Source organism: Haemaphysalis longicornis, unplaced genomic scaffold (assembly GCF_048455015.1).
Source record: "Haemaphysalis longicornis isolate Haplotype H1 unplaced genomic scaffold, Haemaphysalis longicornis Haplotype H1 scaffold_1, whole genome shotgun sequence".
Taxonomy (NCBI): Eukaryota; Metazoa; Arthropoda; class Arachnida; order Ixodida; family Ixodidae; genus Haemaphysalis; species Haemaphysalis longicornis.
The window spans coordinates 420717950-420740067 of NW_027526203.1; the positions used below are offsets into that span (position 1 = coordinate 420717950).

The 22118-nt window shown below is 45.1% G+C and overlaps 1 protein-coding gene across 2 annotated transcripts in view; it reads right to left on the reverse strand.

The window, feature by feature from the left end:
• Positions 1-1513: 1513 nt before the first annotated feature.
• LOC144155636 (uncharacterized) overlaps positions 1514-22118 on the reverse strand; it is a 60342-nt gene continuing 39737 nt past the window's right edge. For both annotated transcript variants that reach the window (XM_077687206.1, XM_077687205.1), the window contains exons 13-19: positions 20659-20895; positions 14563-14723; positions 12135-12303; positions 11302-11482; positions 10318-10478; positions 8921-9097; positions 1514-2412 (exon numbers count right to left, since the gene is read on the reverse strand). In XM_077687206.1, the coding sequence (XP_077543332.1) occupies positions 2273-2412; positions 8921-9097; positions 10318-10478; positions 11302-11482; positions 12135-12303; positions 14563-14723; positions 20659-20895 (1226 nt within the window). In that variant the 3' untranslated portion in view covers positions 1514-2272. The remainder of the gene's footprint in view (positions 2413-8920; positions 9098-10317; positions 10479-11301; positions 11483-12134; positions 12304-14562; positions 14724-20658; positions 20896-22118) is intronic.

Consider the following 22118-nt stretch of genomic DNA (forward strand, 5'->3'; position numbering starts at 1 on the left):
TTAAAGCTCAACTAGTCAAAGCCCAAACTGCCTTCAAGTGAAAGTCCAAACCCAGACGGCAACCAAGGAAACCCTCATGAGAAAGCTTTGCGTTAAACCATTGTTGTCATTAGACGGAGAAGTGCATGATTTTATAAGTGTAGGTGGCAGCTTGTGGTAAAACGACACTGCAGCATTCACTTGATATACTGAGGGCAGGTTTTCGGCACCCTCCTATCTCTCGTCCTTCAGCCACACAGTAATAGCTTTTTGACAAGCCATCAACCAACTAGCCAGCAGCCATTGCCAGTCTTATTACAGGCATAAAGCAGTGCTTTTCCACGACAAGCAATAACGTTCTACTGTTATGTGGCATTTGTTCTGGAAAACAATTCCTGGTAACTGTTGTAAACGTATTTCTGTGAAATTAAACACGTTTTCAACATAAGTAATAAAGTTACGTGGCATTGACCCTCAGTTTTCTTCTTCTGGGGTAAATCTTAGAAGGTACCCCCCCCCCCAACTTTGTCTTTCACTTGTGCTAGACACCGTTTCGTCATAAACTGCCAAAAGGCCAGCGCCGCAGCATACTTGAATCGGCTGCCCACGCTGGCTTTGCAGGAGCATTCAGCTGGAATATGTTCCTCGATACGCCAAACTGCACGATGAAAAATTTGCGCAAAGGAACGGACTTGCACTTCCAGCTCGGCACATTGATCATCGCCTGATATTTGCAATTAGAGTATAGGCGTAAATCATGCACATGGTATGCCTCGTAAAGGTCGCCTCTACTTTCAAGATGTGCCAATCTGAAAAAGTCCTTGCGGTTACCTACGCTTTGCAAACCACACCGCAGCAGAACGACAGAAAGTCGTACACAATTACGTCGCACTGACTGCCACCGGCATTCCACTGATGCCGGTGTTCCTCACGGGCGGCGTTGTTCGCTGAAGCGACGGTGCTGCCATACAACGACCGCCCGGTCCCTATACCCCAGCACGCTAGCATAACCGAAACTACCGGCAGCAACTGACATGCAGTGGCAGTTTCAGCATGGAATTGGGTTCTCCATTTGCACATTGGAAAATTCAGCTGGAGCTGCAGTGATTGTGTGTGTATATATATATATATATATATATATATATATATATATATATATATATATATATATATATATATATATATATATATATATATATATATATATATATATATATATATATATATATATATATATATATATATATATATATATATATATTATGCAAAGGGTTCTAGGTTACACTATAAGCATGAGCAGACATGAAATCCTGGTGCAGGGAAGTTTCACAGTGCTGCCACATGCACACAGCTTTTGGTTTAGGCTTCGTTTGATATCAAGCTCAAAAAGTAACTCGAGAAGGCCTGTTACTTGGTGTGACCAGGGGCATGCAACGGGATGGTAGGAGTGCTTTGCTCTGGCAGTCTGATGGGGAGACTCATACTTATTTCTCTATTCTCCCAAAAAATAAAAACACACACATACAAAAACCAATCACGTATGTAAACATGTACTTCACTTTATTGATGTCGAACCAGAAACGGATTACATGCACACTCGTGCTAGAAAGCTCCTCTTTTTACACTTCGAACAAACCAGGGTCAATAAAAAACAACCTGCATCATCACAATGCCTGTTATATTACTGAATGCCACCGTTATTTACTTTCCGCAAACTGTGCAATAACAGACTTCACTACAACACCACCAGAAGAAAAACGCTATATATAGCAAAATCCAAAGTAAGAACTTCAACTCCACCACAGAATAGTGCATACCAACTGGTGAAAACCATCAAACAGTGAAACACTGAGCTTAGATCACATTTATTAAACAATAGTCAAGTACTTCAGTCAAAAGAAAGCAAGAAACAATAGACAATAGCAGAACACCTCGAACTATGCTGAATAAATGAATGTTCGAACATACATCAAGTACTTCGTAAAAGGCTGGTTATGCAAATAAACAGCCAACACTGGCATCAAGTTGCGTGGACTAAACAAGCAAGAGGCTACCAGATCCACAAGCACAGTGCCTAGTTGGCAGCAATAGAAATGCAAAGACAATAGCCAAATTTGGCGTCATATTGCGAAGAATAAGCAAACACAAATCTATCAGATCAATAAACATACCACCTTACTGGCAACGGACAAGTAAAGAATAAAAATGCATCACATCACTAGGATAAAGTGAATAGTTTTCTAAAAGCGAGACAGACAGAATAAATGCCGGACAGAACCACAGCAGCAATTGATCACTCTGAAACAGCGACATTTGAAAATCGCGAGTACCGGTAGGCTCGGAACTGCCGCACCAGTACTGGAACAAACAGGGCTCCAGCTGCTCCAATAACCAGCGCCAAGAGGACAGTCACAACAAACGCTGCAGTGGACACTGAAAAGAAAAGAAAAACAAAAGTTGGCCATTGTGTCAGAAAAAAGGCTGCATGTGGCGACTACAAAATTGGACATTAACACCCGCAAAGAGCAAATGGGCTAGATTTTTTAATAACTACCAGAAAGGTGGTCTTCTGCGCGTTTGCCAAATTTTAGAGCAGTCTTAGTATCGGGAGCAAAAATTTATTTTGACAAATTTGAAAGAACACAGCTGTCTAGATTAAAAAAAAAAAACATGATTCACAAAATGCAAAAAGAAGGAGAAAAAAAAAACAACAACGAAAATTTAACACTGTCTTCACAAATTATAATAGGTAGATTTGCAGACTTTACCACTAGATAGATTATAGTAGGTCTTATTTTACAGGTTTTATACTTTGGTTGACAAAGAAAAACTTGAACTAGTGCAGTACCTGGCAGCCGGATGTGTATTAGCAAAGTATGTTAGAAATAGAGAACTTAGCGCAATATTTTCAAAGCAAACATTAAATGGGAATTCATAGAAAACCACCAAAGCAAGCTCTGTCTAAAATAATTCCCTGAAATATATGTTTTCACGATTATGCCTCACCACATTACGTATCAGCCCGGGTGGACCATGCTTACATTGTAAAGTATGGGAATACCACATATGCAACACTCCAGTCTGTTTTTGTTTTTTCTACAGGGAGGCTCGTTAGCCACATAACGCTCGATGCTGTTGCCAAAGTTTAATAGTGAGTTTGTAAATCACTCCAAAATCATCTGAATAAACAGCTGGCAGCCCTTAGCTGGTTTTTGCAGAGTTATGTCTAAAGCATGTGATGCACTGGTTCATTACCATCAGTTCGTTTACAGATGTGCATTGCATATTTATCTTCCACGCCTTGTGGCAACTGCTACAACATGGCACATCTGACCAACAGAGCCGCTTTGGCTGTTTTTCTCACATATTGGGTGCTTTCCAGACTTTGTCAGCATGATCAAGCTTGCTTTGAAATATTTTATGGTGTAGCGATTACAAGCTACAGTGGCAGCTTTGTGCTGTGGAGTTAATCATTGAAAATCCACTTTTGGTAAGTGAAAAATTCCAGCATGCGCCGCACTTTATGCAACACCGTGAAGATAAAGGTCATGGCTGTTGTGGCCTACACGCCTCCGCACTTGGAAGTACTAGTGTGCGACAACAGAAACATTTCTTTCCTCACTTCATGAACTGCTCCTTCAAAAATTAGACCTACAACACATATTTTCTTCTTCTGACCATGATTCACAACTGGTAAGCACCAGAGGCCATTTAAATGGCACGATGACAAGAACCAGGAGTTTATTTCCAGCCCGTTGTCCGTTAGTACAAGCTTCGTTAACGGGCCAGCACTTTTTGGTGTCACGACGACACATTAACCATCTGTATTAACCATCTTTGTTTCCTTAATTAAGAGGAACCAGGCTTTGTCTCTTTAGCCTAGACTCATGGTTTCCTTACTCCTTAAAACTGTGTACTTCTGCTGCCAGTTTTTCCCTGGTTACCAGCATAAGCTGATTTCTCAACAGCAGGGTCTCCCATTGGTCTTCAGTTGGTGGCGGGTCTTGAGAAGTTTTTGGTTGTCTGTTGCATTCAAATACCATAAGGTGCAGAGTGTTATCCAAGTCTGGGAAGTACCTGCAGTTCCTTGGGTGTGTGCTCAGATATACTGGGCGTAGCAACATGACTGCCTCTATCCAGGTGAGGTGCTTATGGGGATTTGGGTAGTATTTCTGTATGTCTCTGTAATGCTCTAACATATCTGTACATTTCCGTGGGATGGTCTCCTCTTCATCCTCAGGGTTTTGCAATCCTGCGGGAATGCCCTGTGCTGTGAGCTCCCCTTGCACTGCTGTGTTCCCCCTGGCTTCCACAATATATGGAAATCTGGCATTGTCTTGTTTCGTGGTAGCTTCAGGGCCTTGCAGCTTATTCTACCTTTCTGAAGTCTTCTGCAGGCCTCTTGAGAGTTCTTTACGATAGTGCATCGCCATTTCTGCCGTTCTGGTGACGTCTCGAGCTTGCAATGTTGTAGCTGTTATCTGCCTCTCTTTTTCATAAGTTGCACTTACTGCATAACAGATTACCCCTTTGTATTTTGCCGCATCCAAGTATCTGATGCTTTTGTTCTTGTGATTGCCTCAGCATTTGATGTACTGCTTTAGCTCTTGCCAACTGGCACTCTGTGTTGCACACAGGAAGCATGTAACTGGGAATGCTTGTGACCTCCTCTCTCATTTATTTCCAGGTGCATGTGTCTCAGACGGTGTATGTCCTGTTCAACAGGATATTGTAGCTTCACTAGTTGGACACGGCCCGCAGCAGATAGCGTTATTTGTCTCTGTCAACTTACTGTGTGCCTTTACCAGCCCCCAGGTATTGTGAACCTCTATGCAGATGTTGGAAATAATCCCATGGCTAATTTGTAACCTGTACAAGTGGCAATGCTAGCCTTGTCTTTTCCACACATGCCATACGTGACCCTGCTGAAAAAAATAGCCTGGATAATTCGGATGCAGTCATCTTCTGAGGCTCTGTCGCCTGTTGGCTGCTCTTCTAATAAGGTGAGTCAACTGCGTCACTATCTTTTGTACCTTCTGCAGCTCCACTGCCCGGGCTCTGTCTTTTTGCATGACTAGGCCTCTTCCCCTTCCACGGTAATTTTGGGGTCTCGTGTTTCTTGCAATGGCCTTCCGCTTGTGAGCTTGCATGCTACCTAAAGTCTAGATTGCTCCAGTGCGCATGACAGTTCACATCACTCGAGGTATTCCTCAGTTATATCAAAGGCAGGAACAGCGCACATTGCGATTAAGGACGGACAGAATCACACCACAAGCGCCTGTGGTGTGCGATTCTGTCTGTCCATCAAAATGTGCACTGCTCCCACCTTTGTATCTCACTACCAACTAGCCCAGCATGGTGCCCTTTCAGTTATATCAATTGCTTCTTGCAGTGCATCTTTTCGTAGCAGCCCTGCTGACCCTGCTGTCGTTGTTCATTCACTTACAGCATACGACCGATTCCTTCTATGTTTTAAAGTTCCTTCTATGTTTAAAGCTCACGGCAAGGCTAAATAGAGAAGGTGAAATGACAGAGGCTTGCAGAGTTTATTTATTTCGTACTTCGAATTTGCCTGAGAATGCTCTACCATAGAGTTTCTTACAATATACTAACTAGAGGGGAAACTGGCGCTGCGATCGTACGCCTCAATGGGCGGGATGGGTAGTTCTGGATTCAGATTGGCACTCGATGGCTTGTGGAACTTGCTATGGATTGCAGGCAGTTTCGTTTTCGTTTTGGGTTTACATGAACGCATTTGCCTACGCGGGGTGTTGGGAGGAGCGATCAAAAATACGTTTTTTCTTGAACTGCATGCCTCGCGTGCACTGACGCCGCCCTGAGTGGAATGTTTTATAACCAGAGTTGCGAATTGGGTGGGTTATCAATTCATTGCCGCACAGCGAGCACGAAAACACAAATGACGGCACTTTGTGCGGCGAAGTTGTCTGCGAATTAGGAGTTGCGGCGCTGCTCATTCGGCAGAGCAATGTATTGTCAAAGCTGACGACGGTTGCGAATCGCTTGGAACAGCCACACCTTTCGTGCAAACGCCGGCTCCTACGGCGTAGAACAGAAGGCTCCTACGGCGTAGAACAGCAGCACCGGCGGCTGATAGGAACGCAGCTTGATGTATGTCACTATATAACTTCTCCAAAGATAATCGGTTTCTTTTTTCTTATGAGCACAAAAATTTTCTTACTATTACAAAACACCAGCGCCGAAACTTTTACAAGTAGTTTTTAAAGAAGTTCGCGTCCTGCTGTAGTTGGCAGAAAATGGCAAACCTGCTTCACAAACCTCTTCTACTCCGCGTCTGCTTTTTATTTTAACGCGCTGGTTTATTTCGTACAAAATCAATTTTTCGTCACTAGCTTTCTTGTTCGCCATGTAATTTGTAAACGGAGAACCAGGCAATGAGAGCTTTTTTTGTCAAAAAAATACAATTTGCGCAGCCAGAGGTCTGTTTTGATCCTACGCAATCCGGTTCCAGAACTACCCACCATTCCCATTGAAGCGTAAGTGCCGCTGCCATGTTCGCGTTGACACTAGCACCAGTTTCCCCTCTAGTTATTTGTATGAAACTCTATGTGCTCTGCAACTTGGTGCATATTTGATGCCGATTTTGACGTCCCAGCTTTTCTGCGTATTCTTCCACCACCGTGGTGATCATAGCCACGCAGTTCTTAAGCTTCTTGTTGCCCTTTTGCCACTTCAACCTCTTCGTCAGCCCTCTTCACGCTTCCCAGGGGTGTAGGAGATAGGGGTCGACCACCATGCGCGCCTGGCATGATTTGGGTGGTCTTGGTGAGCCTGGACTATGTTCTTTGTCCATTCTTCCACATCTTCCGAGACTCGTCTTACCTTTTTCCTATACAAAACGCGTTCCAGTCCATGGCTTCTGCCTGCCCCACTAAAAGAGGAGTCTTGTTATCTGAGATGATGGTTTATACTGTAGTGGTTGCTGGCTAAGTTCAAGTCTACACACATCCTGGGATTTTTAGGCAGTGGAGAAAGTGAGGCTTGGGCACGTGCCCCTGGTGATGCTGTTGCCTATGCTTCCTGGGACTTGCAGCTCATTACTCATTAAGTAGGGCAAGGTGGTGCAGCATTGTCACATCGTGCACGTTCACCCCTTTCTTCTGGGTTGCGGGCTAACTCCACCAAACAACGTGGGATGGGGGAAATAAAAAAAACACAGAAAATGTCGTTCTTTCTTCTTTGTCCTTTGAGGGAGGTCAAAGTTGAAAGGCAGCAATCAATTTAACACAGCTTAGATGATTCCTGCAGAAACACTGGCATTGCTCAAAACCCTCACCAAAAGCAACTTCCAGGTTGTATTCTGGGCTTCAATAAAAATGGCAACAACTAGGATGTACAGTTGAACACGGATATATCGAACATGGAAATATCAAATTATTTTCTAAATCAAACAGTGCAAACTTCCCCTTGGAAATCCCATGCAAAAGTATAGAGCTGTTATACGCATGTATTGAACTTTCCAATCACAGACACATTCGATATATCGCATTCCGCGCCGTAAGTGCCCCTGAAAGTGCGCTTCTGCTGATGGGGTGGAGGTGGTGATGATGTTGACTCCTCGTGGGCACTGCCTGGCTTGGCGAGACGGAGGATGTGTCTGCGGCATCCCCATGGTAGCGAGAATGCGGGCAGTGATTGGGGGCGAAAGGCAATAAAGGAGGAGGAGAAATTGACCGGAGGCGCTCGGTTTCTGTGCTTGAGCTGCGGACTGATGCGGCATGGTGGATGTTTGTTTCGTCTAAGGCGTGCATTTCGGAGCAACGAAAGCCAGCAATCGACGGGTAGAGACCACTGAAAAGATATTGGTTGAAGAGGCGTTCGAAATTCCTCGCAGTATTTTTAAGCGCGATACTACGCATCAAAGTTGACGTAAAGGCGAAGGCAGCGCAACCCGCCCTGGGCCTTTCCGGAGTGTGTTGTGCAAAGCAGCTTCGTTGCACGGCTCCAGACAGGAGGTGTTCGGTTCGGATACTAGTGCCTCGAGAGTGAATTTAGAGAGCTGTCAGCATTCCGATTCACCATCCCGCATGACACAACGGCACACGAGTTCGTAAGTGCGGACGACGAGGCTGTAGCGGATATCACCGATACCGAAGATGCGGGACGCGGACCCTACTAGAGGCCCTGACAACGTTCCCAACCACCTACTGCAGCGGAGCTTGCATCAGCGTCAAAGTTTCTCATTTGTGCCATGGTCGTAATCTTGAAGACAATTTGGTGAACTTTATGACGCAGAAAAAGAAGCAAGCGAAGCTCACAGACATTTTTCATGCAAAATAAAGTGCGGCGGTCATCAAGCTGTGGTTCGAATTTCCCGTGCTTTGAGGGACAAATTAGTAAGCTACCACTTTCCACAATTTCGGAAATCTCTCTGTGGTGTGTGGAGTTGTCAGATAATCTGCAGATAGCCGTATTTCATATTTCGAATTATTGATATGTCGAACTATTTCGCGATCACCTCGGATTTTGATATATCCGTGTTCGACTGTACAGTAACCAAGAAGGCTCAGTAGAAATGGTAGTGCCAGCCCCAAAAATTTTGGATTCCATCTCTAACTACAAATGTACCCGCACATGTATGGACATATAAGACACCTATTCCTTCATAAACCCTCTTTGTAATGCATTCTGTGCTCAGAAAGGCTCAAGGGCCTGCCTCTCCTTTTTCTGAGTACCCTTGGGGAATTATTTTTGGTAGAGATAAGGCTGAGTAGCTTGATGATGTCAGTCCTGTTATTGGACAAGTAAGAATATCTGGCTGTGTGAAAACACGTATTGGTTAGAGCATACGGGTGCAAACAGACGCATGAACATATGAGCAGAAAGCTTGCCTTTTGCCCTTTCTTTGCAAATGTGGGAAGATTGTAATACTAAAGATGAAAGAACAAGTCTCGCTACTTACCGCCGCCCTTGCCCTCTGGCATCGGGGGGCTCGGGGTAGTAGGCGGAGGTGCGGGTGTGGGGTGGTAGCTGCAGCCGACCTCATCAGTGTTGTCACCGCAGTCATTCACCCCATTGCATCGCCAGTCCTCGTGAATGCAGATCTTGGTGTTGTTGCAGGTGTCAGACATGTTGCACCCTGCAAGCCATCACGTTGCTTGTAGGAAACCATTCTTGCTTTTTGAACATTAGATCACAAAACAAGTCATGTGGAAGCAGAGCTGTAATTCCAAGTGCCTGCGTGCTTCATTATTAACTCTTTCGTTACGACGGAAAAACGGCCGATTTTGAGTGCTTCCACAAAACTATTTTTTTCTCTTGAGCTAGAGGACACATTTAGCATTGCTATGCATGTAATTGTAGCTTATAGATTGCTCTTACAAACACATACCAGCAGTTTTCTGAAAGGTAGAATTACTTACAGTTTATTAGTCAAATAATCAGAAAAAAATGCACAAAAAAGTATACACGCAATGTATATAGGCGATTGTAATGAGCCTATATACACCAAGGTTTGTATTTTTGTGGGCCCGTCAAACTAGCGGAACTGACGGCTGTGCCACTCCTCGAAGCCACTCGAATGTAAGTCGGTCATGCATCCAAGCACACTTTTTTGTGTTCTGACACAAAATCCTTTTCACTTTAGTGGTAAAAAACTAGAAAAAAAAATCCAGCGCTCTTGAGAAGCGTCGCGCATCGCTCCGTAGCGGTAATCTGACACGAGTTCCAGGCTATCGTGAAGGTAATAACGCGATATGACGCGGCGAATTTGGCAAAATATCCCTACCGTACGTTGTCCAGACCCTACACATCAATGTAAAGCCGCAGTTGTCAGATAGGGAGCCCGTTTTGTTTATAAATACAGCGGGACGCCGTTTTCACACAACTCGCCACTACCGCGGGTTCAAATTTCACTCTTGGCGCGGTCTCTGCACGTGAAATATCAACAAAACATAATAAAATCGAAAAATTAGTTGTCAATAAATACGCCAGATGGCGTTAGTTGTCCACCAGGCGCCGTTTTTAGCTTTCGCCGGACGTTTGAAATCATCGGACACCGGCGTCCGATGGCCTATGGCTCCGTAGTGAAAGAGTTAAATACCCGTAGCTTGTCAATCAAGCAAACAAGCTTCCGAATCTCCAACATACCTTTTATTTACCACCCAGTAATGCAACTGCTTCGTAAGATGGACACGACTCAAGAAAAACCCTGCTAAACTACAGACCTATGCACGGATTGCTTATTCACTAGATCACACGACTTGCCACAACACAGCTACAGCATCCAGAGCACTGAGGCAAAATACGCAAACCTCTGTGCTCGTCACGGAGAAAACGACAAACACTATTATAACTCACTGTATGTGGTGAAATTGAGCTGGAGGGCAGAACCACCATCACTTCCGGCCATGGTAACAAACTTCACCAAAATTGTGTCCGTACGGCTTAGCAAGTTTTTGTCCGTCACGTTTTCTAAGACCGGGCTGCGAACACTATTTCCGTCATACACCGTCAAGATTCTGAAAAGAATGATGAAAGCAGGTACTTGCTTACATATGCCACAACAAACACCATATAGGCCACTCATAAAAAATTTGAGTGGTTTGGTTAAGAGAGCAAATTGAGAGCAAAATAGGTAACTGAAACAGGTTTCATATTACAGTGCACTTCAGAGCCAGACAACATTTTTAAGCAGTGCTGTCACCAACTGTCAAAAACTGTATAATTTTTCTGCATGCATTTGTTAATTAAAAGATAACAATTTTTTCACAAACTTAATTAGGAGTCAATCCCAGGGACAGGACGTAGAATCAGACAATCTATTTTGCCTCATTCTTTGTACCATCCTTATGTTGTTTCTTCAGATTTGCAATTATCCACTAACCAACCCATTTGCTCTGCAGTATGAAATTATTTTACTTTAGCTAATTTTACTGAGCTTAATTATGCAGCATTTTGTTGCTTTCAAGCATGGTACAGAAAAAATACTTCATGGAGAAAAAATTCTCGGCCAAGGCATCTAGAAGTTAAAATGAGGGTTTTATGCATGGAAGCTACACCTTGCCTACGTGGCACGCCGTAGTGGAGGGCTACGGATTAGCTTGGACCAGGTGGGGCTCTTTCCTCACCAAAATCTCGATACATGGGCGTTTTGGTTTTTCACCTCCACCAAAAAAGAACAGAAAAAAAAAAAAAAAAACAATAATAAAAAAGGGCCACTGTGGTAAGGAATCGAATTCACTTACCAAGAAATTCACCTATTCTTAGTTTTGGACGAATCTTTATAAGCTAGTGACTGATAAATCCACCCATAGGCAGCCAAACTAGAATTTTACACTATACCCTGTATCTTTGGCAGACTTGTGCAGGTGGGAAATATTGAAGCGAACAGCCACAGACGTCTTCTTTGTGTCCGTGTTGGGCACATAAATGGACCATAGGTATGTCCGGCTTTCATTGATGAATGCTGGGAATGAAGGAGTCTCGGCCGTGCCAGCCTCCTTCCCAATCACCTGGACACCATCTGTTCAGGCAAAGAGAAGAAAGAAGGGCCACCGTTTTCAGCCATGGCGGTGAGCATTCCTTTCCCTTTTATTTCAAAATTTGGCACCAGTAAAAGCCAACAGTACTTGAAGGAAGCTATTTTAGCACCGCAAATGATTTAAAACAAGAAGCTCACAAATGGTGATGTGCCACGTAATGTCAACTCCCTTGAACAAGGTCTTAGGATGCGGGTGCTAAAAGCAGACTAAATGTGTGTGCCGCCATGGTACAATTCTTATGGTTGCTACAGCACATGTACCCAGCACAATCAAAAGTGCAGTCACACTGTTTGCTCCATGAAACGTTTATTCTCTCTTTTTCTCGCCACCTCCGGAGTAAGTCCCTCATCTCAAACTGCTTGATGCTTCAGTGTTGCATAGCCTCAAGACTTTTGTGTGGTTGGAGTAACTGGACACTAGCTATAAGTGTGACCTAAGCTAATTTTCTTGACCCTCTAATGCATGGTGAACTCAGCTGATAAGTCGGAAGTGGTTAATGCCCACATCCTTATTTCCCTCTTCTCTGTCAAACCTTCAAGTTATATTTGCTCTAGTACTAGGCAATGTGAGGAAAATATTTACTCCCTCAAGTAGGCACAAAATTCCTGTTCATGACCAACACAAAGCACTCACCAGCAGGTGTGAGAAGTGCATCGAACCCATATCCAGAGGCATATCCGGCCTGAATGGGGGCTGAGAACTGCGCATGCATCTGTGGCTTCTCAAGAACAATGTCAGCAGGGAGGGTGGATCCCTTCAATGGCACAGACTGGTTTCCACTCATCAGGATCAAAGCATGGCCCTGTGGGCAAAGGCAAAAGGGCTCATTAAAATTAAGTTGGGATCACCACAGGGCTGGTGCCATCACAGGCAATGACGACGACGAAAACGGTGGAAACAAGACACGGCATGCAGCAAGTAGATTTCATTTTTTGTGGTGGTCACCAAGTGTAGCAACAGTTGAATCCTTTTGTTAAGCTCAGCGTATTTGAAACAGGCTGTACTTGTGCATGTTTGTAACCGAAAACGCGGCTTTACATGCCTCGCTGACCAAACTGACATATCATGTTTCTTGGCGTAGCACATACACCACAGGGCACAGTAAGTGATGCAATAACCCATCTACTACGACAGTTCGCTAAAAAAATGGTAACACTAAAAAATATGCACGCCCTTTGTCAAAATTTTGTGGGCCAATCCTAAGCCTTCTTGACCACAAAAAACTCACACAATCCGCTTTACCTTTAAATGTGACAAAGATATTTTAAGGCAGCGAGAAAGAAAGGTGTTTTCTCTACCTTTCCTGCACAAAAAGTTTCAGCCTCGCTCGGGACGTAAGCTTGCACATTGAATTTTTCGCAGCCTGCGTGTTTCGGGCTTGGCCCACAAAATTTTGAAAAAGACTGTACTTCCTAGTCATTTTCCATGTTATACCGTTGTCACGAGACAAATCGCATTAATGGGAGACGGGAGTTGAAAAATCAACTTTTTCTCTGAAATTTTCACTTTTGTGTTTTCGGTTGTATTTTAATCGTTGAACATTCAGGTGTGCCAGTACAAAAATTCAAACGAAAATTCTAACCAGAAGTTACCGAAAAAATGCATCAAAGTTACTTGCGGCGGCATAGAAAAGCCTAGAAAAACTGCAAAAGTTGGCGTCTTTCGGGATTATTGATGTACTTCAATGAGCCAACACACCACAGTTTCTGTTTCACGCCGCAATCAAAAGAACTGCTGCCATGGCTGGGAATTGCAGCAGCAACCTAATGCTCCTCCACAGCCTTAGCCACTGGGCCACCATGATGGGTGGTTCTAGCCCTGAATGTTTCAGAACAGATTGTAGGGTTTAACGCGCCGACGCAACTCAGGCGGTGAGGCGCGCCGCCGTGGAGGGCCCCGGATTCATTTCAACCACCTGGGGATCTTTTAACGTGCGTCAAAATCTCGTACACACAGGCATTTTTGCTTTTCGCCTCCATGAAAAAAGCGGCCGCTGCGGCCGGGAATTGAACCCGCATCCTCGTGCTTAGCAGCGGACCGCCTTAGCCATTGAGCCACCGCGGCGGGTGAATGTTTTAGAACAATCAATATCTTTGTTTTACTTCCTTCTTAAAGATAAAACTTTTATTGTGATAGCGTGATGCTTAAAATGATCTTGATGCCGTTTGTACATTCCGTGGATAAAAATATAAGGAAAGTTATTCTGAATGTGAAGTTTTGTTAAGTAAGGGGGGGCACTGATCTAGAAAAGAAAACTTGCAAAAAAAAAAATCAGTTTTCTGTATTCATTGTATTTGCAGTCTACAAATCTCCAAGAATGTACCTGAAAAATATTACAGCTGTATCTCTGAAGTCCCTTAAATAACCATGTTTTCACCTGTTTCGAAACTTTGTGCCCTCTTTTCTCAGAACCCCCCTTTTTTTCAATGAGGTACACTTGCATATACTGGCCAGATTTGCATAATTTTTGCGACATTCGAAAGATTATGAACTGAATAGTGCAATAAAACCCCAAAATATAAGATTTCCTTTTTCTAGTGCACAATTTTATGCAGTCCCTTTTACGACGATGTAAGTATTACAGCTGGCCTGATATTTGATATGGTTATGGCTTTTGCACAAGCACTGTTAAAATTACCCCTGAGGTATAGTTGCACTCCCTGGTACTCGTAGAAAGCAAAGAGATGTTTATTTGGGTTTTAGCCCTGCTTGTTTAATTTATTCTGGCTTTAAACTTGCCATAGCCTAGCTGGAGCAGTTCTTGCTCCCCACATTTGTTTCTTTTTTGCTCATGAAGGGCGAGAACAACACAGAATTTGAATTGGATGTAAAGTATGTATTAGTATAATAGTTAGTATACAAATAATAAGAAAATTAGATGGAACGAAATGGCATAACATGTTGCACAATTCCACACTTAGTCCACATAGGCAAAACTTGACTGCATATTTATGAGGATGTTAAAATACACAGAACTGCAAGCACAGTGCATAGGTTAGGAAATAACACAAAACATCCTCAAGAGCTGTCCACCCTTAACAAAATTTTCTTCTTGACTTACCTGTGCAATGTCCATAGAGCGGAAGGTCAAGTGAAATCCACCAATTCCCTTTCCTTCAAAGGTCCATGAACGTGTGCTGTTCAATGGGTACTGGTTCGGAAACCGTGGAGATCTGAAGGAGTAACCTACTCCGGGAGCCAACTTCGGTGAAAAGGTAGAACCTGGATATGAAAACGAATTAAATAAGGACTGCATGATGCCAGAGTTTTTGTATGGGCAAAAGTCTTGAAACTTCCTCAAGTTCAGTTCCGAAACAAAAAGCGCAGAATTTCCAGGTATGAAATTTTAAGAGTGAAAAATTCTCCTGGGAAAAATTCACCGCAACTTTCCCTCGTAAAGCTGCAACATTTAGGCAGCCCTTTATGCTGCACCACGTGTGCCACTGGGGTTAGTGTTAAGTCCCCAGTCAGGTATGTGCCAAAGTCAATCATCATCTTCGTGTAGAGTCCCGTACAATCTGCCTTTTTCGTTGCACTGTGGCAGCCTCTGGTGCTACCAGAGAGAAGCGATATGGCAGGGGTGCAAGTGGGCCGTCACTGCAGTGGAAGGGGAAACGGCGCCACGTTGCTGGTGCTTATTTTCTTTTACGTGAATTGTACAGCCTGTGGCTGCAAAAGGAATACCTATGCTTGAAGACATACATTTTCAACATGGGAAACATCTGACCAAACATGTGACGCTTATTTCATTTTTGCAACAGATTCTCAAGTGTCAGTAACGGAGGGGGGCTGGCTATCTGAGGTTGTGGAAGCAATGTTCTTACGCCATTTTTTTTTAATTTCTAGCCTATGGGGAAACAACAAAGGGCCTCTGTCAGGCAGCACCATAAATGCAGGCACTTAATGTGGCCTTCATAAAAACCATAGCTTGTTGCTGGTATGTTAACCTCAGTGATGCAGAAACTTGTAAAAACCTGGCTGCACATTTGTTCAATCCCGCCGTATTTTTTTCTCTTTCTTATCATAATGAGCATAAATGCATGTGCAGATTACCTTTAGGAGTGTTTTGACCAAAGCAACCAAAATCCTAAGCAACCGAAACCCAAACGTATCTCAGAAAATTGCCTTTTATGGTACATTTGTATTAGTAACTGCACTAGTTCACCCTATCATCGCACGATTGCCCTTTCTTATCTAGAAGAACTGTTACCGTATATACTCATGTAAGGGCCACCCTCGTGTAAGGGCCACATCCCTACTTTGGAGGGGAAAATTTTGAAAAAAAAAAAAAAAATCGGAAGTCCCACTAGGAACTAAAACTTTAATTGTAGCTGCTAGATGGTGCTGGCTGGTTTTCTGCCACCAATGTTGCTTAAACAGCAGCAAGGTGACGGGCGAAAAAGAAGTCGTACACAGGACCTACTTTCCTACTCAAATCGCTAGCTCCATGTCATTTGGACCAAAACATTTACCATTAGAGGAGGGCTGTGTGCAGAATGCAGAATGCAACAGACAAAGGAAAAAAAAAAAAGGGGGGGGGGGGGGGGACTTCTCGCATACATGCCAGGACAAAAATTAAGAAAAAAAAAATATAACACAAAAAAAAATTACCAACATGATTTGAACCACCATATTCGAGTGGTGCGCTCTCTCTGAGGCTCTAGACCCCTCAGACACATTGACGCAGTCCTCCTTGCCAAAATATTGCATTCACCAAGCTCAGGCTTAGTTCTTATCGTTGTTCACCACTGTGGAACAGTTGGATTAGAGTATTGCTGGAGCCTAAACTGATGATTCTCTGAATAGCTCTTGTACACTAAGCTTTCCTCAAACCTCCACGATACAAGTACGATCGAAAATTTGAGCTTGCTAGCAGGTTACAAGTACACCCATCGAAATAAAGTCCTTTTCGTACCTTTGTTTCACACTTTATGATAGAAACTTTGGTTGATTTTTATTCCTTGTTTCCTAGATTAACCTTAGTAGCTCTTCTTCTGGACTCAACCTGCCTAAATTTCCGACACGCATGCCAGCCGTGCACACATATGCAGCTTCACTTACGCAAAGCCAGCAAAGCATCGGTAGCCGAAATAAGGATTGCAGATATAGTGTGAAATTATTCTCACACTGTTTACCTCACAAAGTTTATTACACTCTGCAAACTATGTGGGGATCCGATTGATCCCCTTTCCTCCTCCCGCGTGCGCGATGTTCGAACGAGCGCGCTTTCCCACGCACGTGACGTCACCTCGCGGGCCGACGCGCCGGCAGGCACCGACTGTCCTGCCGCCGCTGTCGCTCCTCCTCGCCTGGGAACTTGCCTCCTCTCCCCCGCTCCTTATAAGCACGACGCGCACGTTTCGTGCTCTCTCTTGCTCTTGCTCCGGCTCTGGCCCCATGGATAAGGGGAGATGGGGGAATGGAGGAGATGGGAGTCGGATACCGGGGCGTTCCTTGTCCCGGCTGGCTCGTCCCCTCCCCGCCGCGCCGGCCGGTCGGGCGCTGTTTGGCCCTGATCGGACGCGCAGGGTAGGCCTCTGGTCACCTTGCGAGCGGCCCGCGTGCAACCTCGGCCATGGTCGCCTGTTTGGGCGACGCCGTAGGACGCGCGTCGGTACAGTGTAGTTCTTAACCCGGTCTTGGCGTTATTATGCACTGTACGACTTGGCCAATAAACCCCCGGTTCGTCCTGGCCCTTTCGAGCCTGTCGTCGCCTGTGTCGGTGAGTCGAACCCGTCGCGGCGTCTCCCTTGTGGACGCCGCGAACCTCTCTGGGGCATTTTGGATGGGTTATTTCCGGGCGTGGGGGAACACCCTGAACCCCACTTAGCCCGCCAGGGACCATCGAGCCCACATTGGCGCTCAACGTCTCTAACGAAGCTAGCCGGGGGCATTTGCTATCCCGTAGCTAGGCCCATTAAGCCCACAACTAACAAAATAGAGGCACATTCATCGTGGCACGAATCTTGTCGGGGTCAACTGGTCGCCTTCGGTCGGCGAGCCCATTATATTATGGCGGCTTTCAGTCGGTCAGTGTGTTCGCATCGTCGGTGGCATATTATGACAAGACGATCTGAGGATTCGGCATACGAGTTGGTTGTCGTCGCCGGCAGTGTGAAGGCCTGGTGTGACTATGACGGGATACAGAACAAAACGTTCATGCATGGTGCAGTGACGGACAGCTCCTGATTGGTTCACTCCAATTTTCGGTTTGGTGTGTGTCGATAGAAACAAAAATTTCACTCATGTTATGGGCATTCGTAAAACATACTGCTTTCAGCTTTCTTCATGGGAGCCAAATGCGGTAGTATGCTTGCACGACACGGGCTCAGTTACAGCAGCAGAGCAGTGTAGTCACCGCAGAGCAGACCGGGCGACCACTGCCAGAATGTTTCTGGCCTCCTCGGCCAGGGCCAAGCACATGCACAGTCACGTTGTGAAAGAGGCAGATTAAAGTTTTCATCTCCGTTTTGGGTAGCCATGGTCCTGGTCTGCCTTGTGACGTTCTTCCGCTACATTTTGGTGCCGCAGAACCTGGGAAGATGACTGCTTGCTACGAAGGAGCCCACTGACATCACCCCTGGCTCCAGGTACGAAGAAAGAAGTCCATTGTTTTGATCATTATTTTGTCTGCCCAGCCCCACCCTCAGCGGGAGGTCGCCATGGCTGCCCCTGACCACCTACCGACGATCGACCGCAAGTCTACAATGAATAAGCTACGCCGACAGCAATGCGTCCTCCATGGCACAGTTACACGACCGCTCAAGGCAGCTACGGAGCTTCTGCCAGCCGCCTAACCGTCTCCGCACAACTTGCAAGAGACCATTGATGAGCTCGAAAGCAAAAACACCACACTGTACGATACAGACAGGAAAACTGTAAAGCTGCTTGAATCTGAAAATGTTGAACGTGATTACTTCGACACCTTATTGTACCAAGGAAATGTATGGCAGGCTCTTTAGACATGCTGATGCTCCCGTTCGTCATGCTGAGAAAATGAAGGGAGAATGCATACCACACACGCACACCACAACGTGTGCAAACTCGATTCGGGATAGCTTCAGGCCAGCAGGTCCATTGGAGTACAACTGCTCCAGGATGGCGGCGGTGCAAGAACACGTTCTGTCCAATGCAATGTGCAACGTGGGGAAGCACTTATTACCCCTACCAAGAACAAGAGAAGATGATTGAAACCAATTCGTCTGGTAAAGTATCTCAAGTCTCCGTAAAAAACAAGCCGCTGTTACAGCCCAGGTCTCTTCACACCACAATGTTGAAGATACGGCTGAACGCAAGGGCATGCAGATGGGAGCCAGCACCGAGGTAGCGTCGAGCATCCCAGTGGAAGACAAGCATGAAGAGCACAAGGTAAGCCTGCCCCAGAAAATGACAACTCAGCGGCTGTCATCAAAGAAGACTACGAAAAAAGTGGAGAAGTTGACGATGCGAAAGAAAAGATAGAGCGGCCATCATTTGAATTCGAGTATCATTCCAGAGCCCTTAGTGGAAGTGCTCAAAGCCCAACCAGCTACAACCAAGAGTTACATCCACGAGTGAGTCCGAGTTGCTCCATCCCCTGGAATATAGAAAGGCGGAACCACCCTTGCTCATCACTTCGACTCCGTGTGAGGAAACAGAAAAGCAGTTTTGTGAGCTGACGCCTAACACAAAAACAAACACGCCAGAAATAGAAACTATCGAAAAGCAAATCCAAGGCCAGCACAAGACCCATCTGGAAACACCACTTGACTCATTTCACGGGAGCCATTATAACGCCAAGACATCGAAAGTTGCCCGCCATCATCTTCAGGATGACCGCTGCAAGACTGAAGGACATGAAACCTTTCAGGAGGATGGGTGCAGCGTTTGGTTGTCGTCCGCTTCACCTCAGTGACACCACGCTGAGCTGAACACCGCACGATGGCAGATGCATCACTGGAGACGAAAGAGAAAAGCATTTGCCGACAGCTTACCAAGGATTGACCTTGTGGACCAAAAAAGGAAATCGTTAGGTTGTGGACTTTTTGTTTACACACCATTGAGTACCTTGTGGGCGGGAGTAAAAGACACGACAAGCCAGTTCGCACTGACGAGATTCAGTGACTTTTATGACGAGGAAAACTCGTCATTGGAGCCACGCATGCCTAAGCATCCACACCAGGAGCATTCGTTGCTTCTTTCCGAAACCGAGCCACTGCAGCCAGAAACGCCCCACTAGCCGTCATACACCTAAAATCAGAACCTGCCGGGGAATGTGTTGAAAGTCAACAAGCGAAAGGAATGCAAAGGGGAGCCTCGACAGCTAGCTGGCACTTCCACATAGGCGACACTTGCCTATTCAGCAAGGCACACTCGCCGAGAGGTCACTGGTGCTATGCAATGAAGACGAAGGTGAAGTCGCGCTGCGATGTGTGCAGTGGCCTGAGGTGCTCGATAGAACAAGTGCCCCGTTCTTGAAAATGGGCGTGTACAGGATCCACACGTTCAAGCTGTGCCGCTGCACAGAAGTGTCCAAGACGTGTCAGTAGCATCAGCTGAAGCTGTTATTGCAATTAATCTACTGATTAAAATTATTTTATTTGATTAGCCAGTTTATCAAGCCTTGGCCAATGCTGCTTATTTTGTAACCTGGTGGAGCTGCTGCATTTTCCCGTGAATAACCCTTACCACCACTAATCAACAAATCTCACAAGTAAAGTTGGGGTGAGCAATGTGGTACTTCTTGCGGATGAGGAAAGCAATCACTTCCCTCGCCGCCCCTTGTATCACGTGAATGCACACCACGCCTCTTTGCACACACTGCCAGAACAGGCAAGCGATGGTGGCACCATCATCATGCCTAAGGCATACAAATGGTCTTCGCCTCGGCAGGGATTTACAGGGGCTGCATGAAGGCAGTACCTCCTCTCTCGCTTTACCGATTTAATTAAACTGTAGGAAACAAACAGCACCAACTAGCCTAGCTACTGCACCCTGGAAACGCCTTTTCTTCACCTGCCCTGAACCCTCAAACCCATTGCAGTATCCTTTCAATATTGTGTGCTTTGGGTTAGCTAGGCACCTCTTGGCTCTAGTGAAGTAGCTGCGATCCTGTAGCCTTCGGTGGTTACAGCTGCATCCCATGGTGCACTGCGTAACAGACACCCGTTGTACTCACCCAAGACACCAGCCGTAGACCCAGAAGCAACGGTGTCATTTTGTTGAGCGCACTGGCTGCGCGTGATCACCATGTAGGCACCACCCACCGAGCTCATTTCCACAGGCATCGAGGAAGAATAGGAACTGTTCAACCGTAGCAAAGGCTGGCTAGGTCGGGTCAGGGAGCTGATCGTGACACTGCCGTTGCCGGAGAGATCCAGGTGGTCAAGCCACAAGGAGAACTTGTCTGCCTTTCCTGAGTGAGCAATAAAGAAAACAGGTTATGAAGGTGTATATGAAAAACCAGGGTGCTGCTCCTTGCTTTGCTTTTGCCTAGAAGTGGCCCTGAATGCCCCCTGCTCTTACAAAAACTTTTTTAATTTTTCAGTAAATTCTGTGAAACTTGTCAGTCTTGCTGCTTTCCCCCCACTGATTTCAAATACGGCATTATTTTTTTAGTTGGCCAATTAGTGTCCGAGATAATTAGAGGGAATTAACCATTTTTGGAGGAACAATAGACAAAACTGTGTTGGTCATAAAACTGTAATCTTTACATTTTCCAACACTATGAACCCTGGTGAGTGCAATAAGACAATCAGTTTTTTGATGCATCACTTGGAACTAATTTTACAGCTCATTAAAGTTCGGTGGCACCACTGGCAAGGAACCATTTTGAGTGCCCACTTCAAACACTGAAGTGTAATGAGCTGTAAAATTAGTTCTAAGCAATGCATAAAAAAACTGATTGTCTTATTGCACTTACCAGGGTTCATAGTGTTGGAAAAATGTAAACATTACAGTTTTATGACCAACACGGTTTTGTCTATTGGTCCTCCAAAAATGGTTGATTACCTCTAATTATCTCGGACACTAATTGGCCAACTAAAAAAATAATGCCGTACTTGAAATCAGTGGGGGGAAAGCAGCAAGACTGACAAGTTTCACAGAGTTTATTTTAAAATTAAAAGACATAGTTTTAAGAGCCATGGCCCCCTTAAGAGTAGAGAGTAAAGAAGCCCTCATGAGCTTGCACCATTATCTTGATAATGACGACAAAGGACACAGCTTTTTATGGTCACAAGAAATGGGAGAATCGCTGCACGACACAGACAACAGTAAAGTCTACAGAAATGGGCAGCTGCAAGTTTGCTGTACCATACAAATCAAGTGCAGGCAACCAACAATTCCTATAAGCTTGAAAACAGTTTTCCATAACCTTGAGAACAACAACTAGAAAACTTCGGTCAAAAAGATATTGAGAGAAAGGACATAATGGTGCTTAAAAGCAGTGCTAACTTATCTCACGTCAAATTATCCGAACAAATACCTAAATTTTGGCATTTTTGAATTGCCTTGACGACTGGTAGTTAATACCTCTTCTGATACAAAAATATTCTGGGAGCTCCGATACAAAAATATTTCGGGAGCTTTGATGGCGGAGGTGCCAACTGAAGCTACCTGCATAGATATACCTGTCAG